Source organism: Siniperca chuatsi, linkage group LG11 (genome assembly GCF_020085105.1).
Source record: "Siniperca chuatsi isolate FFG_IHB_CAS linkage group LG11, ASM2008510v1, whole genome shotgun sequence".
Taxonomy (NCBI): domain Eukaryota; kingdom Metazoa; phylum Chordata; class Actinopteri; order Centrarchiformes; family Sinipercidae; genus Siniperca; species Siniperca chuatsi.
Window position 1 is genome coordinate 11,752,541 of NC_058052.1, and position 25,121 is coordinate 11,777,661.

Here is a 25,121-nt window from a genome sequence, read left to right on the forward strand (position 1 = left end):
ATTAAAAACGTAAGATAGTGTACAATAATAAGGATAAAGAAGTGACAAAGGGTGTTCTGTAAATAAGATTTAATCTGTTAGTCTGAAAATGTATAGCAAGTCATATAGTGGCCTATAGTACAGTTTTAATCATAGTACAATTTACAGTTTTTGTGTTTCTATGTCAGTGACAATATATAAAGCATAGAAAAGCTGTGTTAAACACACAAGGTCCAGAGGCCAGTATATCTTAATGTGGTGCGAGTGCACAGTTAAAGGGCCGTTTACAGTTTTACAGAGGAAGTGATTCAGACAACAGCACATCACAGAAACCTATAAATCATCAATACGTGATAATGATATAATTTATTGCACAAGTCAATCTGTATCAACATATTCTAAAATTAAAAGATTTTTTTTTTACTTAAATCTAAAACATATAAATTAACAAACTTAATTTCAGAGTAAAACTGGATTCATGGAAGATTGGTGTTTCTGGCATATTCTCTAATTCCCTCATACCTTTAGATATATTCACACATTCTGCACACACACACACACACACACACACACACACACACACACACACACACACACACACACACACACGCCCCAGCGTGTGCTAAAACACACATACAAACACACTCAGACACATAACGCGTAAAATGACAAGAAATGCAGAGAGAAGGGCTAGATCAAATCCATGGCAGTCTTCCTCCTTCAGCAGCAGTAGTAGCAGCAGATTTTCATCCAAAAGGACCCGAATCATTCACTCATCGTAACCAAGGCTGTGGCGGGACAGATATGAAATTAATTCAACTAATCATGCCGTTGTCAATGAAGAATTGCAATCATATGTTTTTAACTGCAAGAGGACTGAAGTGATTTTAGTGAAAGTATCCTCAGCAGGTAAACTGATGCTTACAGTCGCTTTAGAGTCTTCTTTGTCCAAAACCTTTTGCGCTTGGTCTGGAGGAAACTTGAGCATGGAGGTAATCACTTTGGCCATCGTCTGCAGATGAGGAGCAAATAAATGAATAAATTAAAAAAGAAATTTGGTGTTCAGTGTCACATTTCAATATCCCTTTGACAAACACCAGATACACTAACCCCCTACCTTTGACACCATGATGATTTGATCCAATCAAATCAAGCTACTGAGAGCATCTGAGACAATTAGGCCCAACAAGACCAAAAGAAAGAGAAGAAATCAACTCCAGGCCAATCTGCCAGGGTGCATGCATTTCCCCATAAACACAAGGGATAATCAGAAACAGGGCCGCTGTGTAGGAAACCTAACCGCTCAACTAACACTAAACAAGGCCAGCATGTCTTTAAATGGCAAATCTGCGTCATGCAAGATGTATGTGCTAGCAGGCAGCCTGGGGGACATCCTCCACACAGGGGAGGTCTGCCATGTTGCCATAAAGACAAACTGTTTGCTGAGGAGCTGGGAAAATCCTGCTGACTTTAGGACCATTTCAGCAGCACTGTTAATTAGGGAGATCACTGTTAATTTTACCCAACAAGACTGGACACACCATGACTTTTATATGGCGTCCTAAATGGTCTCCCATTTTGTGTGGCAGATGAAGGTACTCAAGGACACAGCTCAAAAAAAAAAAGGGGGATGGACTGACTCTCCGATATCTTCAGTTATTATTTAAGTTTGGTAGTTTTGGTCAACCAACTATTTATCAAGATGGAGAAAGGCATTCCATGTCTGACATTCAGAAATACAAAAAAATAGGAATAAAAAAAAAATAGAAAATTGAATTATATAAACAATCACTCAAAAGTGTCAGGTGTGTTGTGTGATAAAAGAGTATCAGCAAGAATGAAAGGAAAGGTGTTAAAGACGGTGGTGAGACCAGCGATGTTGAACATCTTAGAGACAGTGGCACTGAAGAAAAGACAAGAGGCAGAGCTGGAGGTAGCAGAGCTTAAGATGTCGAGGTCCTCTTTGGGAGTGACGAGGATGGACAGGATCAGGAATGAGTACATCAGAGGGACAGCTCATGTTAGACGTTTCAGAGATAAAGTCAGAGAGGCCAGATTGAGGTGGTTTGGACATGTTCAGAGGAGAGACTGTGAATATATTGGTAGAAGGATGCTGAGGTTGGAGCTGCCAGGCAGGAGGTCTAGAGGAAGACCAAAGAGGAGATTTATGGATGTAGTGAGAGAGGATATGAAGTTAATTGGTGTGAGTGAAGAGGATGCAGAGGACAGGGTTAGATGGAGGCACATGATTCGCTGTGGCGACCCCTGAAAGGGAACAGCCGAAAGAAAAAGAAGAAGAATCACTCAGCGTTTTTTGTGTATAATAATGTAAGAAAAAAAAAAAGCATACTTTTGTTTCCCGTCCCATCATGTATTCAAACAACACCTTCCTCAGGTACTCCATCTCAGTGGCCTCTGAGAGTGCATCAGTGCTGTTAAATCCAGGATCTGAAAAAACAAGCAAAAACAGCCATTTTTAATCATCTGAGACCTGTCACACTATAATGCAGGCCTATTCAATTGGTGGCCCACGGGCCACATCTGTCCCAGGAGCAACGTCTGTGGCCCAGCATACATAAATCTCATTTATGACAAAATAAGTAAACTTCATATAACTAGCGAGCTGGTCTGCCATCTCGCTTCCTTCTCATCTGTGTTGAGAGTTCCACATGCGCAGTACTGATCGGGTAAGATGTTTACGGATGTAGCGACACCGCCAATCTTTCACAAATCTCACGTGAGTTCCGACCAGGCTTAGTAGCTTTTCAGAACATCTGGCTATTGACAGTCACAAGTAGGGAAGTGCTCTACTGAAAATATGTCTGGCAACCCTGAAACGTAACTTTGACAATGAAAGTTTTAAATAAGCTGCTGAAAATGCCTGGCCCATCATCATTTCCTGGTTTTAAAATCCAGCCCAATTGAATTTGTAATTGAATAGCCCTGCTATAATGCATATTTGACTAATAATCAACTCCTATTCAAACAATACTTCATGAAGAATGTAACAGTTTTAAACAGTCAAGCTTCTCTCTCTTTCATGCCTCTCAGGCCCTATGACTGTGCTATATGTGAACGCTGTAAATTAATTGTATATGTTTTTAAGAGAGATAACGTATATCAAGAGACATTCTGGTTCAATACAGTAAACAAATACAAAATAAAACACTGATTTAAGATCTAAATCAGGATGCACTTCTAAAAACATTGCAAATTTGGTTTGTAAACGTAGTGTTTATTTTTCTTGTCTAGTTTTAAAGACCAGCAAACAACAATGCCCGTTACTGTCAAATACTCACACGCACAGGAAAGAATGGCGAGGCTCAGCATGAGCACATTAATACCGTAAGAGTCAAAGAATGAACGTTTTAACTCTCCACCCGAAGCTATAACACCATTATCCCTCTAAAAACTATGAATGGGAAACTGTGTTACAGCATGGATAGGGCTGGCAACACTTACACTACTGCTTCTACCACTGAAATATCCCCATCAGCTCTTTAATATGGAAAAACACCCACTTGCTCTCTGCTTCTCTGGAATAATCGTTCAGATGACAGCAAACATCCCAGCATGTGCCAAGAGAGACCGTGCGATTGGAGGACAGGAAAAGGTGATAGGGAAGTGCAAACAACTCTTTGATCTCTTGCATGAAGTAATGGGTCACAAATAAATCCCATAGCCTTTGTCCTGCTGACCCCATGTTGCTCCAGCTGAGCCTACCATCCCACCAATCATGGAGCAACAGACATGAAACCAGATATCAACTGCCTTCTCATCAGCCCTTCTACCTGAAACAAAAGATGTAGGGGATTTAAGTAGGCTCAACAGATTCATAATGAGTGGAAGACACTTTCACTAATAAGTACTGCCGTCCAAAGGAAACACAGGACAGAGTAGGTATTAGGTCGGATATAGTATGTGTATTTAAAAGAGAGGATTTGTAAAGTAAAAGTCTGTGTGCTGCAGGGTCCTGTGTGGGAAACGACCACAATCTGCAAAACCCATTAAATCCAAGGATGGCTTCTTCACCGCTCCCCTTCTGACAGCAGATTCTCTTTATTACACCAGCAAGGAAGGTCTAAGAGGTACTCTCTCACTTACACACACCATGTTCAATTTATGATATACTTGAGGATACTGCATTGACTTACAGTCAGTACCTAGAGGCTTACTCTGACCTTAACCACAACGGTTATATGTCTAACCCTAACCCTAACTCTAAGCTTAACCAAACCCTAATTATAACCGCAGCTCTAATCTTAACCAGTGAGCCTAAAATAACGCTTAGTTGGCCAAAATGTCCTGAAAAGCATAGTTAAGTCATGACTCAGGATCTGCATATCTTGTCCCATCTCTGATCCATGAAGCGATGTGGGGGCTGGCAGATAACTGGTAGTGTGTCAAACACCAAGTCTGAGATCCTACAGCTCTTGGGAAAATAACTATAAAATTCATATGTTAACACGATACATATAATTTTATCTAATGCGTTAAAAATTACAATAAAAAAAAGTTAGGTAACCTCTTTTAGTGTAGGTGTATGTAGTTTATGTTACAGTTTCCCATGATACTGTACAGTGTTCACTTTGCATGGCATCTTTGTTGCGCTGATCTTAAAGGAAACTGGCTCAAGAAGCAGAACTAAGTGATTCATGGTGTTAACATTACCTTTGAATGTGCTCCCGAGATGAGTTACAACAGTCTTTCGGTGGAAACATTTAATCTTGTCCTCAAGCGAGTGAATCTACCGTGGAGAAACACACAAGCATGCATAGATTAATAATTTCGAAAAAAGCTCTTTGACCCCAGTGGGTTGATTCTATGCATTAGCCTAATTGTTGCATGGGTCCCAAGCACAGCATTCTGTTGATCATCCTTGGGGGATGTTTGTGAGGATGACAATGTGTGTGAGAAAAACAGTGGGAGGCGTTGCTCTGATTGTTTATAGGGTTAAACCAAATGTAAACAGATGTGCTGTGTAATTAAGTTGATGCAGCAGGAGAGCAGTAGCTCCTCTTGCTGGAGGCCACAGAACCCTGGGAATACACTGCATGGGATTTGTTGTTCACTTGTCCCCGCGTAGAGCACACTACAGGGCCCGACACTCACTCTCTCAACAAACCCCTGCTCCTTCAGCCGAGCCTCGCTCAGCAAAGTCGTCTTCTCCGCTAGCTGAGCCTGAGGTAGAGAGGGACAGAACATATTGACGTCAGTGAGAATTGGAAGGTTTACGGTAGAAAAAGTAATGCAGTGCTCAAACAGTATGTGCTTATCAATGATGTATCTTTTCAAATTGTTTTACAGTGGTAATGGGCTTAAATGATATGAATCCTAGAAACAGTGAAACCCGTGATACTGGAACCAGCAAACATACCTGTAGTTCTTCCATAGTCATCTGTGCCCAGATAAATAAGAAAAAGGGAAAAATACATTACATTAGAATATACAGTAATTTTTAAAAAAGATACAGGTGCAGTAACAGTAAAAATAACAATATATCCTGTAACATCCAGTCAGTTATGGCATAATAATATAAAATTGTGCAGTTTACCTTTAACATTTAAGTCTGATATTCTATATTTTTCTTAATGTCGACAAATCCCATGAAAAGACAAAAACCAACAATAAACGGATTCCACTAACAAGTATCGTGTGATATATCTTATTAAAAACTCCTCATTGAGCCACAACGTTGCACTGGGTGACACTTTCCTCCATTCTGATGAAAGTGGGCACTGTAGTTTATTTTGACCCAATCCCACATACACAATACTTGCAGGAGCACCAAATGTGTATTAATCCACCACTGAAAATAATTCCCAATCAATAGGCAATTAAGTCCTGTTTGACTCACGTTTTCTAAAAGCTACAGTCCCCAGCTGAAATGATTAATGATTTTTTTTTAATGAAACTATATATTTTTGTGATCCGTTTTGGGAGCCACATACAGGTGGAAGAAGAAAGTATTGAGAGATGGACTAACACACTGTTGGTTTTGGTCTTTTTATGGTATTATTTAACAAAAATACGGAATGTCAACTGCCTTATCTTTTAATTGCACAGTACAATTAAAGGACTCTTCATGCCCACAGACTTAAAGACTAAACTGGACTTCTGAAAGAGTGTTGGTTTGCTGTCTCACTGTCGAAATGAAGAACGGTTTGTGGGGCCCGCAGAAAGGAAAGGCCTCCCTGAGCATAAACCCATACAATCCACCCATAAAGTTATTACCTCACCAGGGAAAAATGCAGCAGAGAGAGCAGCGTAATTCTTTGTGCTTGTGTGGACACAGTGTAAAGGTAGAAGAATCAGCGCAGGGGTCTCATGGCACCTCAACACCTGGGTAAAACGTCTCCCTGGAGTACTTTTCTCCTATATGGACTCTTTCCAGTATGCACATCTTGCATGTGAGTATTGCTGTAGTATAAATCTAAGGCATAGAATCACCTCGTATGACGATAATTGAGAACAGGGATTGAGGCTGGCTGCCGTCTCACAATCTCTGTTTCCCTCGGAGAACATTCCTAAGTGATTCAAAACAACTTCACAGGATCCGGCGCGCTTTGGAGGGCAGCCACACGACTGGAGCGAGAGACTGATCAGAGCAAAGTATGTAAGCAAATTGTCCCTGAGCTCTTAGACGGAATCCTTCAATTATGAAGCAAGACAAAGGGAAAGATAACCCATAACTGCTAAGTCTGTTAACCTGGATGTGAACTTTTAAATAATAAAAAGGTATCTGAAGGGGCCTTGTGGTACGGACACAAAAATGCATCTGGATTAGGCTGTCATTCAAAACGAGTAATGCTTCCATCAGACTCCAGACTTTTCCCAGAGGATGAGGAGAGGGAGCTGTAAAGAAGTGATTTCATGCAGCCATTGTGAAGTGACTTATGATTTCAACAGAATCACTATATAAATTTAATCTAAACCCCCAGTCTCCTATATAATGGACTGGATAATAGCTGCAGGTATGAACTTCTACATCTGTGTAAACATAAAAATGTCCCCAATACATCAACCAGTTGTGACACCTTTCACAGATGTTTGATGACCTGGTGAATATGTACAGTGGGTGAGCAATGTTTGTACCTCAGAAGTGCCAGGGCTCCTTCCTTGCAACTCCTCCAGTTCTTTCTGGACCTGCCACACTCGGTCTCCCATCTCCTCCTCTCGACTCTGGGGGGAAAAAAAAGAAAAATAAAAAGAACAAAGTCTGAGTAATTTCCTGTTTCATCTCAGCATCACAACTCAAGTATGTCGGTCAAATCACTCAGTTAGTTCAGAGCTCCCACCCTTAATTATGTTTGGAGACAGTAAAGGAGACAATTTTATGCTGACTGTTCTTGAATAATCATTTGACCGGGTTCCAAATATATATCATTCAGCAGGCGTTGATTGATGATTAAGTCAAGTTTTTTAGACCAGTAGTTACCCCAGGATGCGGGTTGCCAGAGGATATGTGGAAAGATTGTGGATTAGTAGAATTTATGATTTTATTAAAAAAATTTCAACCATAACACCCAAACAATGCTGTCATTAAGAGGGTGTGAAAACTAGTTAGCAGAGAAGTTGAAACAGTTAGCTAAAAAACTGAATAATTAGAAAGAGGTCATGGATAAATGGTTGAGATAGTTAACAAATAAACAGTTGAATTAGTTAGCTAAAAGTAATGTATAGAATTGTTGAAATAGGTGAAAGTACTGGATAACGGTTGAAATAGTTAGCTAATAGGATAAATGGTTGAAACATCCACCTTCTGTCACTCTAAGTGGTAAAGTACAAATGCAAACATTGAGAGTTCAATTGTATGAAAACTACTATATCCACTTTTATATCACTAAAAGTTAAATATCATATATATAATATTTTAAAATCAATTAAAATAAACACATTTGGAAAATGATGGTTGGTGTCAATAGAGGGTTACTTGAGTTTATCTGATGGGGATGTGGGCATGTCTGACTAAAAAGGTTGGGAAACACTGCTTTCGACTAAGGGAAGGTTGCTGCCAACAGTAATATATTCTAAATGGTGGGTGGGGTTGATCTCCTTTCTGCGGTAAATGTATAAAATGATGTCATCTTTTAGAAGAAAAAAAATAAATTTAAGCTTCATCTTTTTACAGCACCTGTATAACCTGTTCGTATGTCTGAACAGTTCTGTGCAAATCATCCTCCTTCTGGGCAATCAGCTTCCTCAGCTGACTGGTTTCTTCACGATGACTACTGATGAGCTCTGCTTCAACACTCTGGGCCTTCGCTGTGTCGAGGAAAGGGAAAGAAGCCAGAGTTAGTACAAAAAAAACAAAAAACAAATTCATATTCCAAACCGCTCACAGCTCAGTCACATCCCATTTGGCATGTAACATGATTTAACCTTGGAGGAAACAAGGAAATATGGCAATTCAGTCGCACTGTTTCCAAATGCAATGATCCCTTAATTATGTTCCACACAGTGTTGAGATTAAAGAATGCATAATGTTTCCATGTAGTTATTCCACCCTACTGTACATGAAAGCCAATCTCATTTACTTTGAATTTGCCTTTTAAGGCAGTTGTTGGGAGTGCCTAAAACATTAGTAGACCGTAGCGATTTCACCACAACAAAAGGGAATTATTTCAATCACTTATTTCCTATGCTTTACCACACAGCTGTAAATCCTGTCAGATTAATTTGATGGGAGAATTATTTTCATCTGCCTCACCAATGGCCTCCTTCACTCCTGCATCAAGCTCCTTCTCTTTCAAAGCCATTTGTGTGTTGAACTCTCTCATCAACTGCTTGATAGTAGAATTGTGCTTCATTTCCACATCTTCCAGCTCCAGTCTATTAGAACAGATAGTAAAGGATTAGTATTAAATTAGTAAGGACACCACAAGCACGTGTTTAAACATTTACAGACAAGAAATGAATGAATTAATGTTTTATTAGAAGTTATTATTATCAACTTGACATCATAAACTTACTTCAGCTTTTTCTCATTCTCCTCTAACAACTCTTTCTTCATGTATTCTAGGTCCTGTTCATGCTCCTTCCTCAGTAACCGGATGTCTTTCTGTAGCCTGGAAAAGTCCTTGTGGATTTTCTCTTTCTCGTTCTTCACCTGACGTAGATTGTTCTTGAGAGACTCTAGAGAATCACCATCCAGTTCTTGCATCACAGAGTGGTTTTCCATCGTGCTCTTGGTTTGCTGCATGCTGCTACACTCCACCTTCATCTCAGCCTCAGGTTCTGATGGATTTTGGACCTGCTTAATAGTTGCCTGATGTTGATCGAGCTGAGCTTCTTTCTCACATATTTCTTCTTTCAGACGATTTATTTCTGCAAGAAGGTCTCCATTCTGCTCTTCTGCTTCTTTTAGCTTTGCCTCGATTTCTTGTAGCGCTGATTCAGTTTCTTTGAGCTCCCCTTGTTGCGCTACATCTCTCTGAAGCGAGGACAGCTTCTCTTCATACACATTTTTCAATTCCTCTAAAGACTTTTCTTTCTCAAGCCTCACATCACTCAGAATCTGTTCAAGTTGTTTCTCCTGCGCTTCCTTAAGCTTGACAAGTGCTTCCTCGAGTGTTTTTGTTTTCTCTTCTAATGTGTCTGCATGTTGTTTGCAGGATGATTCACTGCTCTTGATTTCCTCCAGGCTGATTTGAAGAGCCTTGATCGTCTGCTCTTTTTCCTCAAGCTGCGAGGTTAGCTGTTTTTTAATCTGACCGATTTTCTGTTCAGCTTTCTTCTTCAGCTCTGAGACTTTCCGAGCACTCTCTGCAGACAACTTCTCTTCACTTGCCTTCAGACTCTCCTCTTTGCTCCTGATAATCTCATCTTTCATCTTTTCATATTCCTCCCTTTGACTTTCAAGCTTGTGTTTACACTTTTGGTTGTCTTCCTCAAGGGAGCGTAGTTTTTCTACCATCTCCTGCTCCAAATTACCGTTCTGAGTGCACTGCATCTGGGTCTGGTGCAGCTGCTCTACCAACTCTCTCTTTTCATCCTCCCTGATGCTGTGCTGCTGTTTGAGGTCAGCTGTGAGTTGTTCACACTCTTTTGTCTTTAAGGCTAACTGCTCCTGAAGCTCACCAAGTCGGCCGATGCAACTCTCCAGCTCCAAGGTAAGTCCGCTGACCTTCTGCTCCTTCTCGCTCAGCACCTGGTCCATCTCAGACTTGCTGATGGACTGATTGTCAATACTTGCTGTCAGCCTTTGCAGAGCTTCGTTCTTTTCAGAGATTTCTCGCTCCAGCTCGTCAAGCCTGGTCTGTAGAGATGTAATAGCGATGTCATTCTGGGTAAACTTTGTCTCTGCCTTGTTCTCATACTCGGACAGACTGTTCCTTAGTGCATCCGCCTGCTCTAAAGCAGACTTTCTCTCCTGCTCTAATCTCTCAATGGTCTCCTCCATTTGTTGTCTCTCTTCTTTATACTGCTGCTTCAGCTGATTTATGGCTTCCTCCTTCTCTCTTATGCTACTTGCTAGCTGATTTTTCAAGTCGCTGCTGATGCCTTCCAAGTTAATGATATGCAACTCGTTTGTTTTCATACTTTCTGATATGATTCTGTTTGCTTCACTCAGCTCCTCAATTTTCTGAACTTTCTCATTGATAAACTGAGAATGATTCTCCTTCTCGTGTGTTAAGGCGTTGATATGCTCTGTATGAGCATTTACCTGAGCAGTCATCTGTTCTAACGAAATGCATAGATTCTTATTCTCCTCCATCTGCTGGTGGAGATTCTCCTCTAAAGTGCAAATTCTATCTACTTTAGTAAGGATAACGTTTTTGAGATGCCCTACCTTCTTCTGACTACACAGCAGTCTATCTTTCAGCTCTTTCAACCTATTTTCAACTCTTTGACAGAGTTCATTAGATCCACACTCCACTTTAGACTGAACCTCCTTACAGCAATGCTCCATTCGGTTTCTGATCATAATTATTTGCTGCTGGAACTCTGCTTCCTTGGCTTGTAGCTGAATGGCAGTTTCCTCAAATTTATTCTGCAAGTCCTCACTTTCCTTACATCTGGAACCTTCCAGTGCTTTAAGCAGCTTCTCCGTTTCCTCCAACTTATCTGACAAGGTCTTTAACTTCTCTCTGTTATCTTCCTTTATTGTATTAAGCTTGTCTTGGAGGGAGTTTCTCTCGTTCAGAGCCTGGTTAAGGTTCCTTTCCACTGACTCCATTTGCTCTTTGACCAACGATTCACCCTGAGACAAACTTTCAAGCTTAACTGCTGCTTCATTAAGCTCTTCTTGCAGCTTCTGCACGGTGGTTTCTCGAATCGCCAGGTCCTCCTTTAAATCCTTTATTTCACACAACACTTGCTCGTTCTCCTCTTTGCCTCTGCTAAGTTGCTGAGAAATTTCCTCCAGTTCTTGAGCCTTCTCCTGTAGTATATGCGAGTGTTTCTCCATCAATTCTTCCTCCTGCTGTCTTAACTTCTCCTGCCACCGAAGCTCCAGCTCCTCAATCTCATGCTTATGGGTGTCATGTAGCTTCTCCAGTTTTTCCTTATGGTTGGCCTGCAGCTCTGACATTGCACTGCTGAGGCCTTGGGAACTTTTCTGGGACATCTCTACAATTTTCTCTTGAACTTGTTGCTCTTTCTGCTGAAGCTCTTTCTCCTTCTTTGCAAGTTCCTTCTTCATGTTTTCTTCATTCTGCTGAAGCTTTTTCTTAAAACTCTCGTGCATTTCTTTGGCCTTCTGTTTAAACTTTTCCATTTTTGTTTCCTGTGTCTTCAGCTTGGCTTCCAACTCAGTTGTAGTGTTTTTCATCTTCTTCTCATGGGCAGCTTTTTCATCATCCATCTGTTTCTTAAGGCGTGTTTGTTCTTCTTGCTTAGTGTTCAGTTCTGCAGTATATGACTTTTCCTGCTCTGAGAGCTCCTTTCTGCTCTGTTGTAATTGGTGCTCTAGTTCTTGAAGTGACTGCTCTTTTTGCTGACAATCATTCTTTGCTACTTCCAATTGATGCTCCAAATCTGTCAAATCCCTCTTACACTGAACAAGATCCTCTGAGAGCTTACTTAACTGTGCATTAGATTCCTTTAGGCTCCCATTTTCCAGCTGGGATTGTGATAAACGTTGCTGCAGCTCTTCCAATTCCTTAACCTTGACATTTAATTCTTGCGACTCTTGTAGTGTTTTTTCTCTAAGGATGTGTTCTTCAATTTCCTTTTCCTTTTCCCTCAAAACAATCTTCAATGCTTTAACTTCCTCCTTCAGAGTTTTCGCCATACCTCCAAGTGACTGCTCAAGCTCCTGTTTGACATTTTCTAGCTCTACATTGTGCTTTGCCACCTGATCATGAAACCTTTTCTCAAGTTCCTGTTGAGCTAAACTATGAGCATCTTCAGCTGCCACCAACTTTTCCTCCAGAAGCTGTTTACTCTTCAAAGCCTCAGAAAGTTCAGCGGAAACTGCCTCTAGCTCTGCCTGCTTTGCATCCAGTTTCTCTAAAGTTTTCTGGTTCATGTCTTCAACATGTGCTTGGAGCTGGAGTTCTTTATCTTTCAGAAGGGTCTCCACTTCAACTCTGTGTTTTTCCTTGAGCTCCTCAAGAGCAGCATTATGCTGCTGGGTTAGGGTGCCCTTGTGCTTTTCCAGCTGCTCCTGGTGCTTTTCCTCTAATGTAGATATTTGCTCTTTGTGTTTATCCTTCAGCTCGTCCAACTGACTGGAAAGTTCATGGGACAGACTTGGTCCATCTTGTGAGACCTTCTCCAGAGAGCTCTCCAGCTCCAATATTCTCTGCAATCGCATACATGTTGGTTGTTAGATTATTCTATAAAGTTACTACAGTTAATAATTTCACAGAATTCTGAGTCAATAATTAAGACACTATTCCGGTAGAGCCTAGACCTGAAACAAATAAATACACAAATCAGATAATATAAATGTTATATTATATTATTATTATTTTTTCAAATAAAACAGAAATAAAAAGATTTCAGCCTCAAAGCATTCAGTCAGCCCTAATTAATAGGTCCAATATTATCCAAGTAACTAGATTTTTAAAAAAGGAATTGTAAAAAACAAAACAAAACTCACAGTTCTTGCAGCTTCCAGCTCCAAATGTATCTCTTTAACCTTGTTATCAGCTTCTGTCCTCAAAGCCGTCTTCTGTAACTCTACATCCTCCAGAGCCAGAGAAGCCTGCTGTTCTCGTTCCTTGCCTAACTGGGCAAACTCCTCTTTGCATTGCTCCTAAATACACAAGAAGCACAAGCATGTCAAATCAAAAATTTTAAAGCTTAGTAAAGTAAGCCAGTTTTTCATCTGATTTACTTGGTTATGTTGTGAAATTAAAAGAATGAAAACATACCACAGCTTCGTTGATTCTGGCACTCATCTCTTCTTCTTTAGCAGCCAAAGCTTCACTGTGGAGTTTTTCCATATTGGCTACAGTTTCCTCTGATGATTTCTAATAAAATTTAGAATAATAACAAATCTGATTTACATAGTGCTTTTCTGTGTTCTCAAAAGACACTTTACAACAACTTTACATTGTAAATATCAACATCAGTGCATCAAAAATGAATTTTAAAAAAGTATATTGTAATATACTTTATATATATTGTTAATAACAGTTTGCTGTTTCCTATTATGTTTTCTAATGTAAAGTCATAGGGTAATGCCAGTAATGTTAATGTACTGATCTTCAAAATGAAAATAAATGCATGAATATTCAGCAGAAGTCATTTCCTGACCTTCATGATGGCGACAACCTCCTGTTTGACTCGTGTGAGCTTCTGCTGCAGACTCTTCCTCTCTTCCTCACTGGCCCTTTCAACTTCTTTTACACGCTCCTCCAGCTGAATCTGCAGCTGTTTTCGGGCCTCCTCCGCCCTCTGAGCTACACCCAGTGCCCGTTCAAGTTCTTCAAATGCTTTGAAAACAAAAAACACATCGTTAACATATCCAGAAAATTCCAGAAGACATTTTCCTGTACACTTACAGAGACTTACTCACCTGATTTCTCAGCCTTTTCTTTCTGTTCCTGTAATTCCTCCTTCTGGACAGTAGCCTGCTGGAGCCTGGAGCGTAGCTGTGCAACCTCCTCTTCTTTCATTTCCAGTGTCTCATGCATCTGGCGCTTTGTCTCAGCAATGACCATTCCCTGAAAGCCAGCAACCCATGAAAGAAAATCAACCTTTTAACTGTATGGTCTGAGCAAATTGACACTGAAATTTATGTTGATTGTACTATCTCTGTATTTTAAACCTTAACTCAAGCCCTGTGTCTGTAACTGTTTTTGACTTTAAGTACTTCAGCATCTCATGAGCCGTTGTCCATCCTGCAGAGCTGGGGTCAAAGTTTAAGAGAAACAATATGTGTCTGACTTTTTAACTCTGTGGCAGAGTAAAAAAACATGTCTCGTTTTCTAATACACCTGAATCTGCAGGGCCTTCAATCAAGACGTGACTAAAGCCTAAAGAACTCCTCACCCACCTTGTCCTGCTCCAGCTGTTCAATGAGGTTCTTGGCATCACGCAGCTGAGTGATTAACTTAGTCTTTTCTGTTGTGTGCAGTTCCTACAAACAGAAAACATTTGACCGAGTTACTAATGAGAACGTCACATATTTCCAACTGTCAATACAACTATATATGCCACTTTACACAGGCCATTTCTGATTTTTGGACTCATATCCTGTATATGCTTCGGTCAGATAAGCAGATGTTTTCTGCACCACCCAGGATGCCTCACCCACAAGCCAAATAACCATTGAGTGTACACAAGCCCAGCTAAACCAACAAGTCGACCCAAATTATAGCCCAGTTTAGCAGCAGTGGCATGTAGTAGCTATGTCTCTGTGCCACCACTGTGTAACCAGTGGTTACTAAACAGGAAATGCTGGACTGACTGTATTTCTCAGTTGTTTGATCTATGTGTGCAACAAGGCATAAGTGTCTACGCAGAAAAATTTGTAGAACAAATTTGAAAAATGTATAATTTTACGGTGAATATACAAAAAAGCCAATACAGCATACAATACTCTGTCAACCAGACTGAGCTGAAGGAATCGTAGACAGATGGTCTGTTTTATGGGATATTTGCAGAGGCAGGGGATGAGCACAGCCAGCCCAGCAGTTCCAGGATGCCTTCATGCTGCTTAACAGGGCTAAACGCCTGTTAACCTCTGCTTTTCCTGACACAGGAAAGGCCCTATTCCCAAATGCAGATTCAACACAAAAAAGTATGGCAATACATGAAAGCAAGTCAATCAACATGCAGTCACAGACAAGCTGTCTGTTATCACAGTGTCTTTGTAACAACAAATATTTGTTATCAGATGCCGCAAAACATCAGAGCTGCTATGGACAAGCTAAACAAGCCGATCATACCACTGGAGTAAAATGTTTTGAAATCAATGAAAACAATGGTTCACTCATGTCATGCTGACATGAACCCTCGTACTGGAGCTTGGCCAGAGAATTTGGATGTTCCGACTCTGAGAACCACAGCAAACCGCTGTGTCACTGAGATAATGGAGTCACATTATCAGTTGACCATAAAGACTGTGGTAGACATTTTGCAGCACAACATTTATGACCCTAAACACACTGTTCAATCATTTGCTACATCTCAGCCCAGCCCCATTTTAAATCAAACCTCTTCATAATTACAGTTTACCACCACATCAATTTCTAGTGAGTGGCTATCTTCAGGAAATTGCTTTGAAATATCTGGTTACTTTGTACTTTTGAAAATACCTTATTGACAGTGTGATGTGCATAAGCAGACATTATCTGAAATTCATGAAAAATGTCCTAATATCACAGTATGACCGTGGCCGTATGACCGACAATCCAGTATTGTTGCTGTTAAACACACCACCTTAATCTTATCCAGCTCCTGCAGTCTCTCTTGCAGCTGCTCCTGCAGAGTTTCATTCTCACTGCCCAGCTGGGCGCTTCGCTCCTTGTGTGTACGCATCACTTCTTTGCACTTCTGCAGTAGGTTTTCCTGCCTCTTCACTCTCTTCTGCAGAGCCTCCATAAGTTTGGTTGGATCACTGTTGCCCTCTGCTGCCCAGAAAATAAAATGCACTGGTTAAAAAATAACATTAAAACCAAAATAGAAATGATTCTCATACAAGTCTCATACACAATAACTTAATGTTTTGCTTTTGCTCCTAATCAAAATACAAATATACACAAAAGGCTTGCTTACCCTCAGTGACTTCAGGCTCTACTCCTTGCTCCTTCAAAGGACTTTCTATGGAAGATGTAGAGTCTGAAGCATCTTCAGATTGAGAGACGTCCCCCTCAGGTGGCCCAGCACCGTCAGAGACGCCCTTGACTCGTTTCTTTAGCAGAGCAACCTGTTAGAAAGGGAAAAAAATAAGTTAGTGAAATAAACCTCTACTGACTACTTTGGTTTAAGACCTAAATCTGGCATGCATATATATATATATATATAAAAAAAATACCACATTTTTCTTTATTGTTTAATTTCTTACAAATATTGCAAGTGCACTAAATACACAGACCCAAGTTCTAAGGTTTAAATTTAATATATCACAACAGAGAATAATGTTAAGTTAAATCTTGTCTCTGATTCAGTGTAAAATTTAGCCACATTTATTAGTTGATCACTGCAGTAAAAGCATATGGAATTCCTTTAGAGCAATTAAATTCTTTGGTTTCTTTATAATTTCTATTTCTTTGTTAATCAGTAATGTTTATTCAAAGTACTTCAAAGTACTGTGTATGAGCAAATGACTATATATATAAAGTATATATAAAGTATTGAAAAGTAAGTATTGTATAGATAAAGAGTACATTTCTGCCTAACATTAAGTCATACTTTGCTGGCTTGTAAATCCTGAAAGCAACTGCTGCACACCTTGCCCTACATAAAAAAACATATCCACCATCCATGCACTCACCTGTGTTTGGAGTACAGTGATCATCTGGTCTTTCTCCTCCAGCGCAGCATCAAACTCGTCCTGTAGGTGTTTCTTGGCCTGCTGGTCCATTTGAAGCTCCTAGAGATCATTCAATAAGTTTACTCATAAACTCAAATTTTGATCAAAAAGGTAAACAGAGAGACAACAACACTCATAACATGTAGCCATACCTCCCGCAACTCCCCTATCCTGCGGAGAGCTTTATCTTGACTCTGACTGAGGATGACCTGAGGGGAAGGAGAACAGAAATGAACATCTGATCAGTTCAGGATACTAAATTCCCCCCAAGAAATGTCTGATGAGAAAAACCCTGGGGGAAAAGATCTTATCAAAAATAAAATATTAGGTAGTTACCTGCGTTTTTTCTTTATCTCGCTGTACTGTGCGGTACGCAGTAACCAGCTGCAGGGTTAAGAAGTGGAGGTGAGTAAAAGGGGAAGGAGTTACTTAGTTATACACTTGTATGGCTATGGGCTATACATTAAACAGGGTGACAAACTTAACATTTGAATCTTCTAGGAGCTATTCTCTGTGTGACTCTCACCTCTGAGTACTTCCCTCTGTACTTCCCCAGGCTCCTCTCCACTCTGAGCAGTCGGTGCACCAACTGCTCTTTGGAAAGGGACTCTGCAGATCCTGGTGGCTCCTCAGCCTCACTCTCAATGTCCGAGGGGGGATCATATGTGGGGGCGCCTGGGGACTCGTTTTCTCCCAAAGGTGTCAGGGAGTCACGCGATGAGCTTCGAACCAGGTTTTCTTTAGAGGGAGAGCGGAACAGGTTTTCTGCCCGACTGGCACCACCGCGAATCAACGACTCCATTGAGGGAACTTTTAACTGCAGTTTCTGGGCAAATGACTGTGTCTCCTCTCTCTGTTGGGGGGATCAAGAAATTGCATGAAAAGCTCATTTTAAACATATCAAAGAATGAACAAAAGCATTATAACATTAACTTGAAGATCAAAAAGGAGGCTGGAGAAGAGTGGGTAATAAACGTACATGAGGAGAAGCACTTCCATCCCCATTGATGCTACCTCTGGGAGACCTTGCTGGTCCTTTAGAAGCACTCTGCAGATTAAAAGACATTATGAGAGAAAGGAAAACTGTGCGAGTGAACTTGTCCTGGGCCAGTTAGTCATCCACACCCAGCGTGGCTCTCCCTGATTACTCTGGAGGGAGCAATATTAGTATTGCTGGGAGCAATGCAGGGGCAATGGGTACCCTCATGCAACTTGGAAAAAACAGAGGGGTTAAATACATAAAAGAAGGCATCTCTACTGTACATTAAACAAAAAGGGTTAAAACTAGACTCTACAGAACAGCCACAAGGTCAGAACAAACAGACAGTTAAAGTCAAGTAGGAGAGCTGGTATTTGAATTAAAGATGCTTGGCAGTGCTGTGTGCAGCTGTATTATAAAAGCACAAGACAGTCCATATTGAAGTAGGTGAACATTGAGCAACTTAGTTGGTTTAGTTAACTTGTTAGAGGCAGGATCAGAGTAAGCAAATTTTGTCCTCCCTTGTCCAGCTCCGAGCTACTCCTTCCTCTGGATTACTGTGCACATCCAACATTTCTGTCCTGTTTCTTGTGGAAATGTTCTTAATGAGACGGAAGTCACTTCCAGGATCTGTTTTAGTTGGTGTTGCAGGTTAGGAAACACCCACATTTTATTTTTAAACTTTTGGGGTTTTTTTGTGAGGGACAGTGAGGTTCAAACCAAATCATTAAATGTATTTTTAATCTACTGCGTATAGGGGCAGTTGTTTGATTCAATGAGTGCATGAATGAGTGTTGATGTTGGTCAATAGAACTAAATGAATATAACGGAAGCACTAATTTTACTGTAAGTGATATTATCTAGAAGGGTTGATGAAGACAGTTTGTAAGAAAACTGACATTCTCACAGGTTTATGTGAATGAACAGGGATAAAGGACCAAATTTAAAAACTCTATATAGCACACAATACTTACTGACTTCTTTCACTACTTCACCATGTGTGTCATCCCATGTAGATGGTCAACACCTTCGCTACAGTAAACCAAGACTTGAATGCCACTACTGTGTTTCAGTACTGCATGACCAAACACTCAACTTCCCTCAAAGACAACAAATGATTGACTAAATTTAAAGTGGTTCTGAATCCAAAATCCTGTGACTTACAATTGTAATTACGACTACAGTGATCAAGTACCAACACAAACATAATTCCAAGAGACAGAACTATTACGTCAATACAGCTCTGGTCAAACATAGCTGGCAAAACAAGTTTGTACCTCCAAAATTCAATGGAATGACAATGAACTAAATGAACGAGATAGTTTGATGGGATCACTATCATTTGATTTTGGAAATTAACACTGTGTGAGGACATGTTGATAACGTTTTAATAAGATGTACAGTAGATGGAACATGACAAAGACATTGTGATGGATTTAAAATATTTGTGGTTGCTCACAAGAGATGATAATGACACCAGTTGTATTGTAGTGTAGCTGCAACACATTCAAATTCTCCAGACTCCAGAGCAATGATTCACTGATCTCTACAGTCTATTACTGACAAAGTAAAACAGAGGCATATATCAACAAAGGAAAAGGTTCCAGGCTAACCTGTTAAGTATAGTACAATTATATATTTTCAATTCAATTATATTTAACCTAGCTATAATAAAGAGTTACAAGGCAAAAGAGTTCAAGACTTAAACATTTAGCAGTAAGCCCTTACTGGTGTTAGTAAATACTGACAAGGTCATTCACATGTTACCACTGACCCCAGTAGAAGAAGTTCATATTCTATAATACAGATGTACATTGCAGGAACTGCAAATAGCTAGCCAAATTCCCTTTACATGGAGTAGTTAGTTATTTGTCAAAACACAAATATCTATTTACATCCAACAAACATTTTACAGTACACGTTACTGAAAATATAGACATACAAAATGTTAGAAAAATGAATGTACTGTATGCATTTAAAATGTTTTTATCACAAATGATGAATACTTTTTTCAAATGTTGTTTTCCTCTAGTCCTCTTACTGCCTCCACATATGCACACATCATCTAGTTTTTGAGCTCCACAAGGGCATCTACAGAGGTGTTCTGGTCTGTTTGTTTACTTGGAAGAGTTACAAGCAATTTAACATTTAAACTGCTTAAAAAGCCAGCCCATAGCTTGTAAAATGAAAACGTCAACTCTCCAAATAAACAGACTTGTGGGGAGAAGGGGCGAAGGCCATCAGGCAACATAACAGGGTGTTGAGGGTCTATAAAGCAAGCAACTAAGGATACCTAAAGACAAGGGGGCAATATTCCATTCTGTGACAGATAATAATAACTGAAAGGTAGGGCAATAAACCAACATACGGCAGAAATCACACAAGCTTCTATCCCACAATGTAAACCATAACGCCCATTAGATGCAGGGTTAGCCTAGATATGAGATGCCTTCTTGTTGCTAAATCCAAAGGAAACAGGAGACATAGAGCAGGGATCAAGCTGTCCCTACTTGGGCCACAGTCCTCTACCGATTCCCCAAAGGCGTGGAGACAGGAGGAAGGAACAGGGCAAGAGGAGGAGCAGGAGGAAGAGGAGACAGATGAGGAGGAAGAGACAGAAGTGAGGACAAACTCACCACACTGGCTACCTGGGCCGTTTTGGGTCGTTTTGAATGGTCCAGAGCAAAGATAGTATACTCAGAGAGAAAAGCGGGCTCTGCTATCATCCCAGCCAGCATCTGACCCCGTCAGTGCAGTAACGGGACAAAAGGTGGGGAAAGGAGAGGAACACAGAGAGCAATGAGAAAACAACACCATGAGTGTGAAATAGCGCTGAAGGGAGTGTCTATCCAGACTGTCCAGAAGAGGCTGGCAGAGAGAGACTGAGATGGATGGAGAGAGAGAGAGAGAGAGAGAGAGAGAGAGAGAGAGAGAGGCTACATGGAATAGGAAGAAAAATAAGAAAAATGGGAAAGTGAAACACTCAATCAACATTAATGTTATGAATAACAGTTTGACATCTCAGCATGTAGTCTTAAGTTATGATGTTGTCAAAAATAGGCTAAATCTGCCTCCAATAATGAAATTAAACACTCTCAGAGATGTCAAAGTGTTAAAGATTTGTGAGGTGGAAAAAGATGCTGCGATGATAAGAAGCTTCTGAGTTGAGGGCACATGAGCCCAAGTTACAACAACACGTCTGTGCTTCCAAAGGATGAGGGAGAAAGTAGAGTATAGAAACCTGACCAAAAGGGGCACTGTCGCTATTCCAGTTTGGGGTCTGCAGTGTTGAAATGTAGAAAACCAGACACAAATGAGTAATTAATCTAAAGATCAGCCAAGACTCGCCATTTCTAAGCTCTAAAATAGATGATTAACCATATGTTGCATCATCAATCTTACAGTCATGATCAGTACCTCATTGCTGGTCTACCTCTGTCTAATGTATCAAAGACGTCTTTTAAAGACGCATTTAAACTTGGCCATATCCACTCGGGGGAGAAATATTGCAACAAATCAACAGAGAAAGAAAAACACTGAGAGGAGGATACATCAATTATTCATACACATGCTGAAATACGGTCTGCTCTCCACCGTTAAAATGCCCTTCCCAGTGTCTCTAAATGAGAATCTCTTTTGGGTGGGCAGTTTCAGTATAATAAAGATAAATAGCTTATGTTGTGTCATTAAATGAGCTATTGTATATATGTTGTATGATATTTAATTTATGTTACAAAGCTTTTTTAACAAAATACCACATTATAATAACTGTCCAAATGCTGTTAAAGATGAACATCAAAATGCCCTGAATTGAATCTAAATTTTGACAACATTGTCCCATGTAATAATACATGCAGTCAAATGAAGGAAATACGTAACAGACCATACCTGTATATGATGAGAGCATCAGTTATCACAATGTTATTCCGGCTCATGTGTTCTCATGATATTATAAGAAGCATGGGGTGATAGATTGTCATCTGTTGCCTGAAGTAATGGAACAGCTACGATTCAGGAAATATGCTTAGGGAATAAGGGCAGAGAATAATATGCAACTTTTATTATATTAACAAATTATGATCAGTCTGGGACAGAGAGTTGAGGTTATTTCAACTTAATTTGAGAGTAGATGATGAGTAGTGAAAATTAATGGCCTACACTCTGAAAACTGTAAGCACTGCTTGGTCACTGATTTACTTTCACTTGGCACAGCCATCAAAAAGGCACTGGTTTGTTATTGAGGGAGCATTAAGCGTAACAAAACACATGACAGATTTTTGAGGACTGACATGAAACATTACTCTGTATTGAAAATTAGACTATAAGCTGGGGAGAGAACATGACATCTCTGCAGGCTGCAGTTTGAGACTCAAAGATAGTAAACAGATCTATCACAGGCTGACACCACGCTCACCTCTCTGTCACTGGGAGAGGGTGCGCCATCGTGATGAAACGGAGGGGTTTGGCTGCTGCGCCGGTCTCCACTGCCCATCTGTTAAAATAAATAAAACAGTATTTGTATCAAAAACTAAGATATCCCTCTCCCCAAATTACACACAATCATAACTATGCTCTTCTTTCTTATTCTGATATGGTTTTGAGAATCCAAGTCTTTTGGTTCCCTGACATACAGTAATTTGATGGACCACTATAATACTGCTATTTGTCTAATCTAACTTTTCTTGTCATTGTCAGTGTTTGTCAATCTTCACCTTTGAACCCAACCAGCTTAATATGCTGGTTTTACAGCAAGACAAGACAAGACAAACTTTAAGTAACAATTTGAAGTTTGCTCCACACAAGGGCCAAGTCGCATAAAGAGCAACTCAAACCATTAATAAAAAGTAATGTCATGCACAATGGGAAAGGGCTTTATTACATCTGAAGCAACTACACAATTACTAAAGGGTGGTCATAAATGCCAATTAGCAGACTTTTTTAGCAGAGCTCTAAATAGGGCTGAAGAATTAATCGTGATATTAGCGAAATCGCAATATGGCCAAGTGTAATATCCAAATCGCAGGAGCTGCAATTTTTGATAAAGGTAAAATGTGTCACAACACATCATTATAAATTAAGCATTGTGGTGCTACAAAGATGCCCCGGCCTACAAAGCATATTCTCCAGACATAAGGGAACATGCTTGTTTGGTACAGACCCCAGCAAAAATCACATCATTATTTTTAGATTTTTTTCACTGAAAATTAAATGCAAAAATTGCCATTCTCACTAAAATCGTGACTCGTATCACAATATATGTCAAAATAATCATAATATGATTTTTTTTTTTTTTTTGGCATACGGTTCAGCCCTAGCTCTAAAGAGGCCAAATCATCGGTATTCAAATTACAGAAGAACAGTTCAAAAATTAAGTCAACGTATGCAAACATTGACAAACTGCAGTGACAAATAAGGGAGTGGAACCCAACAAGCAGGGTGATGATGGACCCATTCGGTATACTCCAAACTACCGTTAAGCCCAAGATGAAGCAGCTTTGTAGAAGTGTTGCCAATGATTATTTACTTTACCTTCCAAGATGAAACCTGTGCGCTAGTTTCTCTGACCTCTGATCAGTTATATTCACATCAATTCAAAGGGCCTTATTGGCATGAAAGTTTCAAAAACAATGTTGCCAAAGCATCAAAATATAATTTAATTTTAATATTTGGAGAGCACACAATAACAGTAATCTGAACATTAACACAACATTAAGCTTGATATATAGCTATTAATTATATACAGTATATTCTATGCATGTATTTCTGTGTGTGTGTGTGCGCGCGCGCGCACGTGAACGCGTGCGTGTACTGTGTTCTGTTTAGGTCACTCATTGTCCCTCAGGTTGTGGCATGTTATTGGACAGCAAGCTCTGCTATTTCTCCTTCTCCTTGGAGTATTTTTATTTTATTTTGAGAGGTCATTAAGCTCTTTGAAATCTGAGATTACAGTGCTGAATTTATTAAAGTAAATGTTCCTTATTTCATTGAATGTTTTACATTCTACATGTATCCATGTCCTGCGATGGCAGGCGTTTGGCACTGGCAGGATTTGCATGTGTCAAATAAAGCTGCCAGCTGCCAGCTGAAGCCCATGCAAGGAAAACAAAACAGACACGCCCATATTGGCATATAAATTTCGATTATACGATTTCTGGCTACAACGAGGTTCACGGTTGGCTGCCCGTTCTTGTTGTTTTTTATACCAGGAAGAACGAGTTATACCAGTTACAAGTTTTCTTGAACGCACCTTACTAGCAGCTGATGACAGCTAAGTTAGGCAGCTAAATTACTTAGCATGGTGCTAACGTTTAGAAGAACGCAAAAGGGCCAACTGACAAAACAAGTTAATAAAAGTTGACAGGTTATTACGTTATGTCAATGAGATATTACTAAACAATCATTTTCATCGAAGCATGAACAATAGCCTCTGCGAAACGACAGCTATCTTCCTTGGCTAGCACCTCAGCAGTGTAAACAGATGTTAGCTTAGCCAGTTAGCTCCCAGCAACACAACAACCAACCTGGGCCTGCTGTGGTGACTGCGCATTCCTCTGCGGTGACTGCTCCTCGTTTATCTTCTGCTTAAGTTTTTTAAACATCTTGTCACGCCGATGTAGCAAACAGTTGACGAGCAGATGACTACTATCCTGCGGAGATGTATTTCGTTTTTCTTTAGCCTGACATCCAATCCTCAGTGCTAGACTTCCTTGTTCGCTTCTGATTTCCAGCAGGTGACCGCGCTCTCTGCGCATGTGCGGCCAACGTGGAGGAAAACTGAAACGTCAGCGTTAAAGGGCCAGTCCGGGCTGAAGTAGCTACAGCACCACCCTTGGAGGAAGAAAACTCCTGTGTTTTTTAGATCGCTCTGATAACGGTCCGGCTGGTATTACCATAGTTAAATTTGTTTTATAATTGCAGCCCATTGGTAGTTTGGTGTTGCACTTTACTCACAGAAGGCAAAACAACTCCTGAAGATGCTTGATGACATGGCTGGCATGAAAAATACATACATACAATACATACTTGCTTCTTCAATGCAAAATTTAAAAGGATGTGGTATTGAAAATAAATTCTATTTTACATTCATATTTATCTGATGCTACTTGTGATATCAATGAAAATAATGTTTTTGTTTATTGATTGCAATACTAATTTATTTTCACTAGATAGTAGTGCAAACCTTGTAGGCTTGAGACTTTTCTAAAATGATGAAATATGTACTTATGACCCCTC

At 40.0% G+C, this 25,121-nt stretch overlaps 1 protein-coding gene across 12 annotated transcripts; it reads right to left on the reverse strand.

Moving 5' to 3' along the window:
- Window positions 1-54: 54 nt before the first annotated feature.
- golga4 (golgin A4) lies at window positions 55-24,655 on the reverse strand. 12 transcript variants are annotated; one of them, XM_044213225.1, is made up of 26 exons: window positions 24,410-24,444; window positions 22,303-22,380; window positions 21,777-21,875; window positions 20,525-20,626; window positions 17,889-17,957; window positions 17,436-17,762; window positions 17,246-17,293; window positions 17,062-17,118; window positions 16,871-16,969; window positions 16,153-16,303; window positions 15,814-16,007; window positions 14,429-14,512; window positions 13,949-14,096; window positions 13,687-13,865; window positions 13,302-13,400; window positions 13,028-13,183; window positions 8,952-12,727; window positions 8,690-8,811; window positions 8,114-8,244; window positions 7,075-7,161; window positions 5,357-5,377; window positions 5,092-5,160; window positions 4,651-4,726; window positions 2,330-2,427; window positions 905-991; window positions 55-767 (listed from the first exon to the last, which is right to left on the reverse strand). In XM_044213225.1, the coding sequence occupies exons 4-26, from the start codon at window positions 20,624-20,626 to the stop codon at window positions 753-755; spliced, it is 6,195 nt and encodes a 2,064-aa protein (XP_044069160.1). In that variant the 5' UTR covers window positions 21,777-21,875; window positions 22,303-22,380; window positions 24,410-24,444; the 3' UTR covers window positions 55-752. The 12 variants fall into 12 exon arrangements, with proteins under 12 accessions (XP_044069160.1, XP_044069152.1, XP_044069151.1 ...); XM_044213217.1 differs by lacking the exon at window positions 21,777-21,875 and having other exon boundaries at window positions 15,817-16,004; window positions 24,410-24,655; XM_044213216.1 differs by lacking the exon at window positions 21,777-21,875 and having other exon boundaries at window positions 15,814-16,004; window positions 24,410-24,655.
- Between the last annotated feature and the right edge of the window lie 466 nt (window positions 24,656-25,121).

Coding starts and splice junctions, on each gene's coding strand:
- golga4 (XM_044213213.1), bottom strand. CDS start 24,640: ATGCGCAGAGAGCGCGGTCACCTGCTGGAAATCAGAAGCGAACAAGGA. Junction 16,008..16,152: donor AGAGCCTGAAGTCACTGAGG/GTAAGCAAGCCT, acceptor TTTTCTGGGCAG/CAGAGGGCAACAGTGATCCA. Junction 14,513..15,813: donor AGCTGGATAAGATTAAGGTG/GTGTGTTTAACA, acceptor TTCTGTTTGTAG/GAACTGCACACAACAGAAAA.